This window comes from Agrilus planipennis, unplaced genomic scaffold (assembly GCF_000699045.2).
Source record: "Agrilus planipennis isolate EAB-ADULT unplaced genomic scaffold, Apla_2.0 scaffold181, whole genome shotgun sequence".
NCBI classification, from domain to species: Eukaryota; Metazoa; Arthropoda; class Insecta; order Coleoptera; family Buprestidae; genus Agrilus; species Agrilus planipennis.
Genome location: NW_020438858.1, coordinates 355583 through 366664, shown reverse-complemented (window position 1 = coordinate 366664; position 11082 = coordinate 355583). Strand labels below are relative to the sequence as shown.

The 11082-nt window shown below is 31.1% G+C and overlaps 3 protein-coding genes across 3 annotated transcripts; 2 read left to right on the top strand and 1 right to left on the bottom strand.

Annotated features, from left to right (window-relative positions):
* Positions 1-416: 416 nt before the first annotated feature.
* On the top strand, positions 417-4608 carry LOC108739279 (WASH complex subunit 4). Its single transcript, XM_018473112.2, has 16 exons — positions 417-560; positions 614-741; positions 796-958; positions 1012-1184; positions 1242-1463; positions 1520-1756; positions 1807-1983; positions 2039-2371; positions 2423-2507; positions 2563-2798; positions 2855-3186; positions 3242-3488; positions 3544-3787; positions 3847-4061; positions 4119-4493; positions 4552-4608. The coding sequence occupies exons 1-16, from the start codon at positions 509-511 to the stop codon at positions 4606-4608; spliced, it is 3276 nt and encodes a 1091-aa protein (XP_018328614.1). The 5' UTR covers positions 417-508.
* Positions 4609-4736: 128 nt separating this feature from the next.
* LOC108739300 (60S ribosomal protein L19) lies at positions 4737-5880 on the bottom strand. Its single transcript, XM_018473146.1, has 3 exons — positions 5769-5880; positions 5349-5455; positions 4737-5289 (listed from the first exon to the last, which is right to left on the bottom strand). The coding sequence occupies exons 1-3, from the start codon at positions 5771-5773 to the stop codon at positions 4799-4801; spliced, it is 603 nt and encodes a 200-aa protein (XP_018328648.1). The 5' UTR covers positions 5774-5880; the 3' UTR covers positions 4737-4798.
* Positions 5881-6051: 171 nt separating this feature from the next.
* LOC108739267 (contactin) lies at positions 6052-11064 on the top strand. The gene is made up of 18 exons (XM_025973200.1): positions 6052-6294; positions 6357-6856; positions 6914-7070; positions 7130-7508; positions 7565-7667; positions 7731-7912; positions 7970-8098; positions 8236-8397; positions 8451-8588; positions 8650-8790; positions 8862-9034; positions 9089-9227; positions 9291-9844; positions 9900-10085; positions 10143-10311; positions 10373-10506; positions 10565-10748; positions 10852-11064. The coding sequence occupies exons 1-18, from the start codon at positions 6088-6090 to the stop codon at positions 10974-10976; spliced, it is 3762 nt and encodes a 1253-aa protein (XP_025828985.1). The 5' UTR covers positions 6052-6087; the 3' UTR covers positions 10977-11064.
* The last annotated feature ends 18 nt before the right edge of the window (positions 11065-11082 follow it).

Sequence of the window (11082 nt, the reverse complement as noted above, 5' to 3'; positions counted from 1 at the left end):
AATAAGTATATTATGAATCTCAGAGTCTGTCCACTTTAATTTTTTTCCAATGTAAATGTAGTTCTAAGAAGAATGTTTTAATAAAGAATCTCAATAATTTATAGTACTTGTTTTTTCCTTTACCTACAATTGTTCAGTTTACTTAAAAAATATATTTATTCAACTTGTATAATATTTATTTGAAAACCATGTACTCAACAAACTTTTTTCAGAAATACTTAATGTAATTTTAAAGAAATTGTTAGGACACTAAAATTTTATTTCATAAATTCTTTTTCGTATTTTAATTATTCAAAATTTCAAAAATTTTTTACACCTTAGATGTTAAAAGGGAATAAAGGGGGTTGCATACCTAATATTACAATACTTCAAATATGCTTTAAATTTCAAAACATCTTCAAATAAAATGAGATAACCTTACTTCCTATATGTTTACTTCCTGCAGTTATTTACCTAACCTTACCAAATTATTTTATTACATTTTACACTAACAAATAAATCATTAGAAATGTTAGAACCCAGGGAATTGATAGAACGAAAGATAACTAAAGAAGCAGAAGGTAACATTATCAAAAATTACAATTACATTTAAAATAACAATTTCAAATTTTAGAAAGGGCAGCAAAAGAACAACTACATCAGTATGGTATCTTTTTGAACAATTATCAGTCACGTTTAAATACTTTTATACAAAGTCTACCCTACAATAATCTTTTATGTAAGCCTATCATATATGTAGAGGTAAATCAATTCAATACGAATAATAATTTGAAGATTATTGTTTTAAATTTTAAGGCCAAACCTTTTGAAGACTTGGATATTGTAAATATTGTTTATTCAGACAATAAACTACTTAGTAGGATACTAGCCAGTTTAGGGTCTCTTTGTGAAGAAGCTTCATTCCTTTCTAAACAGGCTCGTACTCATTTTTATGTAACACTTACTTATTATCGTGATGGTAAGTTTATTTTGCTTTATCTAATAAAATGTTATTCGTTTTTAAAAATTTAGATAACGTAAAGCATATAGAAGTCATAGACACATCCAACAACTTAATAGAAGTATTACAAAAACTTTATTTTTTTGTTTTACGTTGTAACAATGTTATTGGGCTAATTTTACGTCAGTTATGTGCTTTACTAGGAAAGAATTTATATAAAGGGGCCTCATCTACTTGCTTTTTTGTAAGTTTTCTAATTTTAATATAAATACTCTATTACATGCATATATCTTTTTATTAGGAACCACTAAGTAGTTTAGGAGATTTACTGGTATGTTTAGTTACACTTGATAATATGCTAAATACACCTAATATTAAAAGTGCCTGGCTGTTTTATTGTAAAATTGTAAAATCAGGTTTACACAATCCAAAGAAATTTGATGTCACGTTAGATAGTCTTCGCGGTTTAGATGAAAGCCTTGGCAGGATAGAAGTGAAGTTGTTAAGGGGGACAGTATTTCAAGTAATTAATAATGAATTAAAAATACATGTACTATAATAATTATTATATTTTTTTAGCAAGCGATCGAAAAATGTGTAGAAGAAGATTATCTTGTGTCTCTTAAAAACAGCAATATTTCAAATGAACTTTTTCTATACATTAATCAATTATTAATAGAATTAGAAAAAGATGATACAAGCATATTTTACATTCCAAATTGGATAAAATTAAATATAATGTTCGTTTTCCATTACAAATTATTTGGTACTCTAGATAAGAAATTGTATAAAAGGCTTGCAGAAGTAAATAGAAAGGTACTGTTTTAGAAATAAAAAGTACCAGTTGTTTTAAACTAATTTTTCAGAATGTTGCCTGCACTCTATACGGTACTGTGATGATATATCCTGATAAGTTTTTAGTGGAACATATTCCTAATTTAGGAAGAAATACTGATGAGAAAATTCTTACAAATAATAAAGGAAACAGAATAACATTAATTGATCAAAATTTTTATAAAGATTCATCTAATCTTTTTGTAGAGGTACAATAAAAATATAGTATTTTGTTCATTTTTTTTTTTTAATTTTTTTTTCTAGTCATGCCTGTGGATAATTGATATACGGGAAGTCTTAAAGAAGGATATGTATTCCTTTAAAGAAAAGGATCTCCAAGAAATATGTTCATTAATTGTTTTGGGATTAAAATTACTTGTAAAAAACAGCAAGCTGTCTAAATGGATTTTAAATTTGCATGAAGAAGAAGGAAAACCAATAACAAAATCAACACTTTTTTCTTTATTTAAACTTATTGAAGTTATGAAAGCTATGCAGTTTACATTTCAAAAAAATTGCCTACCCTTAGCCTACACTACATGCCTTGTTGCCCAACACCTTACTCACATAGCAAGATCAAAATTAACTATTATAAAGGTATATGGTTCATTTATTCAACTTTTTTAGTTTAAATAAAACTTTTTTTAGAAAAGTTTTGTTAGAGAAAAATCATATAAGGAACAACAGCTCGATATAATTTCATCTCTTAATGTGGCCGAAAATGCACTAAAAGGTGATAAACAGAATAGAAAAATATGTTCGTGTAAAATTCATTTGTCTTTTTTAAGGTCCAAACACACATCAAAGAATACTAGTGGCTAAATTAGCTTTATCAGCCAGTGGAATTCCCTCAGGAATGTTATCAGAATTGCGGTCAGTTATTAATTGTATAGAAGTCATATCTGGCATAAACGATCTGTTAGAAAGTTCCTTTGATGGGTCTTTTATGCACTGGCAAAGCACTTTATTACCAGTTTTCTTATCGAAGGTTATTTCTACAAAAGCAGACATATCAAGAATTTATGTATGTACACTGCACTTTTATATGCAACTGTAATTGTAGTAACACACTGTTTCTAGTTACTTTTAGATGCTTTCGAGGACCACAGAACTTTAATTAAAGATAAAAACTGTAGCACCATAAATAATTTAATTCAAAGGTATTTAGTTGACCCGTTGAATCAGTTAATAGAAACAAATTTACGGATACAAACTCACATGCATCTTAATCCCGTGTCTATAAGTCCATTTAAAAATCTCCCTCCAACAAGTTTGAAAAATTATATCCCTACAAAGTTTTTTAATGAATTTTTTAATGTCAAGCAAGATATAGAGCATTATCTTAGCACAACCTTTTATAATTTAACGACGGTTGTTCTACATGATTGGAAAACATATGGGGAGATGAGAAGGTGCTTTTTTTTATCTAAACATTTTATTTATTATTTTAATGTTGGTGTGATTCAGACTGGCGCAATTACAATATTCGTTAGAGACTGTTGAAGACGGTCTTCCTATGCAAACTCTAGAACAGGGTCTAGATGTGTTAGAAATAATGAGAAATATCGACATTTTTGTCAGCAAATATATGTATAACTTAAACAACCAAGTTTTTATAGAAGAATGGAGCAACAATAAATATTTAAATACAATAGGAATTTCGCATGTGGCTAATTCAATTCGAAGTCATGGAATAGGAATTATGAATACCACAGTTAACAAATAATTACATATAAAGAATTATTGTATTACTAGTTTATCTTTTTTAGGTGAACTTTATTTACCAGTTCCTTCAAAAGAAGTTTTATATATTTTCACAGTTTATGTTTGACGAACAAATTAAATCTAGGCTACTAAAAGATATTAAATATTTTACTGATCATAAAGAAGAACTTCGCCAAATGTACCCTTATGAAAGAGCAGAGAAATTTAATACCGGAATACGAAGATTAGGTGTTAACGAAGAAGGATACAGTTATTTGGATTTATTTAGAAAATTAATTACTCAAATAGGTAAAAGTTAACTTATCTTTGCTGTTAATCGAATTTGTTTGTAATAATTATTGGTTTAGGAAATGCCATGGGCTATGTTCGAATGATAAGGTCTGGAGGCAGGAGATGTCTCGCGGACGCCACATGTTTTATACCAAATTTAAAAGAAGCAGAAACAATACCAGAAATGCTAAATGAAAGCTTACCAGAGCAAGTTAAAGCAGCTTCACTTGGTTTTCAAAGAGATTTAAAAAACCTCATTGAAAATTTTGAAGAAGCGACAGAATATTTTCAGGTTTATTATATAATTGAAATAATTAAATTACATCAGAATTCATTATTTCTATTTTAGCTGTTAATTAACGTATTTGCACCCGTATTTAGAGAATCTCAGAATATGCATTTAAAAAATTTCTACGTTATCATTCCTCCTTTGACAATAAACTTTATTCAGCATATAGTTGCATGTAAAGAAAGACTTAGCAAAAAAAATAAAACGGGTGCAGCGTTTACTGATGATGGTTTTGCTATGGGTTTGGCTTATATAATTGAATTGTTGGATCAAACCAGCAATTTAAATTCACTCCATTGGTTTCAGTCAATAAATACAAAAATTACAGAACAACGGAAAGCACTAGAAAAACAAAAATGTAAGGAACACAAGGATGATGAAAAGCTTCAGCAAACGTTATCTTTAACTGAGAAACGACTAGATACTTTTGATAAGGTAAAGATTAATGAAATACACATTGACTATTTTTAATTCAGTCATATTTGGTTTGTAGGAATTCCAGCTGTTATATTTTAATTTTAATAGTGCCAAAATTTTTTTCAAGACCTAAAACATACCATTTATATTTTTTAACACTTTTCTATTATGTAAATTCATGTATATATATTTAAATATACCTAAATAAAAGCATTTTTGTTTTAATATTTAAATGACTAGAGGGATTTAAATAAAATAAAATTTAAGATATTTAATTTTATTTCTTATCAAAAGAGCAACAGAACTAGTACAATATACATCATTTACTTTTTAGCCTGAGCTACTGCTTCGTCCTCTTTTTGATAAGACTGTGTAATTTCTTGTTTCTTTGTAGCAATACGTTCCAGACGTCGTTTTTTAGCTTCCCTTACTTTATTTCTCCTAGCTTCTGCTTGATCTTTCAACATCTTGCTACGTGCCTTCTCAGCTTTCTTTTTATGGATGTATTCCATTAAAACCCTTTTGTTCTTAAAAACATTACCTTTGGCTTTCATGTACAGAGAATGATAGAGATGTCTATCTATTTTCTTTGCTTGTCTATATTTCTTTAGCAAACGCCTAAGTACACGCATACGCTGTATCCACAATTCTTTTTGAGGCATTCTAGCATTTGCTGTACCTTTTCTTTTGCCAAAACCACAATGCCTTCCTTTACGCCTAGCTTCTGTGTTCTTACGAACTCTAGCTCTTGAATGTACAGCTACGGGCTTCTTGATAATTAAACCATCCTTAATTAATTTACGGATATTTTGGCCTGTAAATAATATCACAAATGAGGTGGTCAAATTTCACTGCTATTACATAGATACTTACGGGAGTTTGTGTTTGCAATTTCATTGATTTCATTTGGATCTAACCATACTTTTTTCTTCCCACATCGCATTACAGAGGCTGCAAGCCTCTTTTGCAGTTTCAAAGAACTGTAAAAATTAATTGCACATTAAACATACATAACCTTAAACATTTTCATAATATTTAGAAATATTAAGGCACCGCACTTCATTTCTTTTTTCTAGTTTTAGATTAAAACGCTATATTCCTGTGAAGTAAACATTAATAGCATGCAACTTCGGTTATAATTACAATATTTGTATCACAACCATGTGGTTTCACAACAATAAGCAAATTGGAAATATTAGAAAGGATACAACATTGTAATTATTTAATTATTTAAACTAGAAATGAATCGTGCGGCTTATAATAATAGCGGTATATTATTATATTTTATTCTACCTCATTTTCACAAATGCTTTCCAATGCAATCACTACACACTTACTACTGCCTAACCAAAAAGAATGTAAATATGGCTGTCATTTACATGTTTCCACCTCCGAACTCAATTGCCGTACTGATTATTTTTAAAATTCGTAACAAATATAACGATAATCATATATTTAAAAACGTCATATTTATTAAAATGCTATTATAAAATTTAAAAGGCAACAAATGTAAAATATTTTCATNGACCACTCCCTTAAGAACATAAACAAAGTGGTCTAATTGATGTCTTCTAATCAAAATTATGTTTTAAATTAAACTATTTTTTAGGAAATGTGGCCATTTATATTTTTCATTTACCAGTTTTGTGGTAGTTCTATTATAAGTGCACAAAACAATATCTACAGCATCAATAGTGTAAACAGTGATTTTTATGAGCAGCTAAAATGTCCTCAGTATTGGATACAATTCCAGCAATCCTGTTACAGATTCATTAAATCACCTTTACGCCCCTATAATGAAGCTAGGCAAATTTGTCAAGTAAGAAATTAAAATTTTTAAACAGTTAATGTATACAAAATGTTATACTACACTTTTTTTAGTCTTATATACCTGAACAACAAGGAGGCATAGACTTATTATCAATAAATACATTAGATGAACATGGTTTTATTATACATCAATTAAATTGGCAAGATCCGCAGCATCGCCAATGGTATACTGGTGCTCATCAACAATCTCCTAATTATTGGCAAAATCCTGATGGTACTCAGTTATCAAACATGGAAAATGCATTTCTTAATGATATCGATCCCTATGGAAATATTGATTCTTATGGAAAAGATTACTTAGCATACAACTTTTCTAAGAGCTTGATGAAATGGGGCTTTCATCCAGTCAGAGGAGATGAACGTTTGCTGTTTATATGTGAAGGCAGTATTCAGTTATTGCAAAAACTAGTTACTGATGATAGAACTTACACTTATGGAGTTGAAATAGACAATCCAGAATATATTCCTCGAGGACCCTACTTTATTAAACAACCAGAGGATGTAACTTTTGATTTATCTAAAAGAAGAATTTATAATGATGTTTCTTTGAGGTAAGTTGTAACATATTTTTAGGTTTTTTGCAATGTATGTGGTTTATTCTTTCACAGTTGTTTAGCTGGAGGGTATCCTACTCCAACCTATGAGTGGTTTAGAGAAAGTTATGAAAATGATAGGCTTATAGCACAAAAAATTGATCCCCTTTCAGATACTAGTAATAGGTATACCATTAGTGGAGGTACTCTTATTATTCACAGTCCCGAACAGGTAAAACTGAAAAAATGAAAACTTATAGCAATTAGATCACCATCTGTCTCTTATTATAGAAAATTGATCGTGCTACATATCACTGTAAGGCAACTAACAAATTTGGTACAATAATATCAGAGAGTGCTCAGTTAAATTTTGGTTTTATTCTGGAATTTGTATTAAAGAGATCTCCTGAATCGGGAGACCAAAACTGGGGGAAAGCTGTGTATTGTGATCCTCCAAACCATTTTCCTTCAGTTAGATATTATTGGTCTCGTGATTATTTCCCAAATTTTGTTGAAGAAGATAAGAGAGTATTTGTGTCATATGATGGTGCTCTTTATTTCTCTGCTTTAGAAACTATTGATAGAGGCAACTACAGCTGTAGTGTACAATCTCAGGTTTCGGACACCGGAAAGAATGGGCCTTTCTTTCCATTGAGAGTTAATCCTCACTGTAAACCGTAGTTGTGTCGATTAAAATTCTTATTTAATAAATACATGTTATTGTAGCAAATTACCAACAATTGAAGTTTCCAAATAATTTCCCGAAGGCTTTTCCAGAGGCTCCAATCGCTGGGAAAGACGTCCGCCTAGAATGCATTGCTTTTGGCTAGTATGTTCTTTAATATAAATGTTACGGAATTTTTAATGATCTATTATTATCCGCAATTTTTAGTCCCATTCCAAGTTATAACTGGACACGAAAAGGAGGAAGCTTGCCTAGAAATTCGTTTCTAACTAGTTTTAATAGAGTCTTAGTAATACCAAATGTACAGGTGGAAGATCAAGGAGAATATGTTTGTAGGGCAACTAATGATAGATCTTCACTTGAAAATAACATCATGCTCAGTATACAAGGTTTGGTGTATTGATGTCCTTTAATAATTCTTTGTTTTTTTTATTGTGTTTTTGTAGCTGAGCCAAATTTCACAATTCCACTTACTGATAAACATGTTGATAGCAGAGGTGAACTTGTATGGACATGTGAAGCTTTTGGTATTCCTGACGTGAATTATACTTGGTGGAAAAATGGTCGTCAGTTAGGTAAATAATAAAAAAATGTTTTTTAATTTGCTTGTTTATCAGTCCAACCATTTCTGGAGCTTTACATTTAAAAATCGATCTATGAAATATCTGAGTCCATGAGTGGTGGCAGTGATGGCCAAATATTTTATTTTTAGTGATGGGTTATATGGATCCTGAAGATACAGGAAGAATAAAAATACAGGACAATGTATTAACAATACTTGATGTTAATGATGATAGAGATCCAGGAATGTATCAATGTAGAGCTGCTAACACTTTGAAAGCTAGGTATTCCTCAGCCCAACTGCGAGTGCTTGGTAATTTCAATTTTTGGTATATATTTTACTTTTTTTTCTAACTGGATTTTTAGCTTTTAAGCCGTCCTTCAAAAAACATCCTTTGGAGTCCGAAATTTACGCTGCTGAACAAGGAAATGTTACTATAACCTGCAGTCCAGAAGCAGCTCCTAGACCTAAATTCATATGGAAGAAAGATGGCAATGTTATAGGTTTGTTTGTCAATATTTTATGTGTTTATTTCTTTAAATTGCGTATTTTTACGTATTACAGGCGCGGGAGGTCATCGTCGTATTTATGAAACTGGTAATTTAGTAATTAGTCCCGTTTCTAGGGATGACGAAGGAGTTTATACTTGTACAGCAAGTAATGAACTTGGGATGGATGAGTCAAGAGGCCGACTTATAGTACTTCGTAAGTACAAAAATGAGTTTCTAAATAAAAATCTACGTTTATATTTATAAAAATAAAATGCCTTTCCATAGATCCCCCTAGATTACTCGAACCATTACGACCGAGGATCGTTACGTCAGTAAACAACCTAATCTTTCTTTCTTGCTATGCTGAAACAGAGGAAATGTTAGATGTAGCCTACATATGGAAACATAATGGCATGAGGATTCGCGATATTGACGTACTGAGTTCAAATGGACATTTGGTAAGACTTAAAAAAAAATTAATACAAAAAGTTTCACATTAATTATTTTTGAAGTACATGGATGGAGGGAATTTACATATAATAAACACTACATTTTCGGATGCCGGGGAATACGAGTGTTTAGTAAAATCAGCAGTGGGTAAAATATCTTCGAAATCCTATATTGTTATTGAAGGACCTCCAGGTCCTCCAGGTAAATAATGAACAAAAGAGAATTAATATAAATAATATTCACCATGAGGTAATTTTTCTGCAGGAGGTTTAGAAGTGGTCGAAATAAAGAAAACTTCCGTTATTCTTCGATGGACTGATAGTGCTTCACATGGGCGACCTATTTTAAGTTACACAGTTAGTGGTAGAACTAATTGGAATTCTACGTGGGTTAATTTAACTCATGGCGTATACGCTAAGAAAATAGACCGTTATACGGGAAGAAAAGAAGCAGTCATTGAAAATGTTCTTACTCCTTGGTCAGTTTATGAGTTCAGAGTTAACGCGTGGAATCAGTTGGGAATGGGGCCACCTTCTGCACCAAGTCCAAGACATTCTACCCCACCTGATAGACCTTACATTGCTCCCAAAAATGTTGGTGGTGGCGGAGGAAAAATTGGAGACTTAACTATTACATGGACACCTCTCAGAATGGATGAACAAAACGGACCTGGTATTCATTACAAAATATTTTGGAAGAGGAAAGATGATGAAGTCGAATTTCAAACATTGTTGTTAAAGGAATTAGGAAACGTTGGCAGAGCAGTTGTAAATATTGATTCAAACTACTATTATTCACAATATATAGTTAAAGTCCAGGTAATATTACAAAAAAGATAGTAGTGAAATAAATTAATTGCCTATTAATTTTCAGGCATTTAATGAAAAAGGCGCAGGACCTGAAAGTAATGAGGCTGTAATTTATTCAGCAGAAGATATGCCACAAGTGGCTCCTCAACTTGTTGTTGCACTGTCATATAACTCCACAGCCCTCAACGTTTCTTGGCAACCTATTGAGCAGACGAGAGAAAAAGTTAGAGGAAAACTTATTGGACATAGGGTACGCAATCGTTTGTTAGTTTGAAACCCTTTCGTAATACTTCTTCCTTTTATTCAGATTAAATACTGGAAGAAAGGCTTTAAAGAAGAAGATAGTGTCTACTACTTATCTCGTACAACAAGACCCTGGGCACTTATCGTCGGTTTGCAACCAGATACGTATTATTTTGTTAAGGTCATGGCCTATAATTCAGCAGGAGAAGGACCTGAAAGTGAACGTTATATTGGTAAATAAAATCTTAGAATGATTCAAATGAAATGCTACTTCATTTCGATTTATTTTTGTAGAACGAACATTTAGAAAAGCTCCTCAGAAACCTCCTTCATCTGTCCACGTTTATGGTGTCAACCCATCTACGGTTCATGTCGTTTGGCGGTATGTGCAACCATCGTTAGAAGAAGAACCTTTGCAGGGATACAAAGTTTGTTTCAATTACATATCCATTTTATAAAAATTTAACTTTCAATAATTTTTTTTAGATACGTGTTTGGGAAGTCGATCAAGACATTTCAAAAGCAAACGATACCATTATTCCTGTGGGAGGTAAATTAGAAGCATACATTTCGAATTTATCACCAGGGAAAACGTACAGGATGCGTGTTCTGGCCTATTCAAATGGAGGAGATGGTAGAATGAGTTCGCCAGCCCTTACGTTCCAAATGGGTAAATTAAATACCCTTTTCATTTAATAATATTTTTTCTTATTCTCAAAAAAAAAACCGCTAATGTATAAATATTTAAATTAATCCTTTTTACTTTTTTGTAGGAGATCCGTCATATTATAAGAATGGGGGTATTATATCTGGTTGTGAATTAACATGTTTTTCACTTGTTGCCTTAAATATTTTATACGTTTCCTTCTACGGCATTAATAAGTATTTTTTTGTATAGAATTTGTTGATTGATATAAGTCTTGCACATTTCTATTTCACAAAGCGCATAACACCGTTTGAATAAATTACGCCATTTCCGTTAATTAAAAAAAAAATATATATAT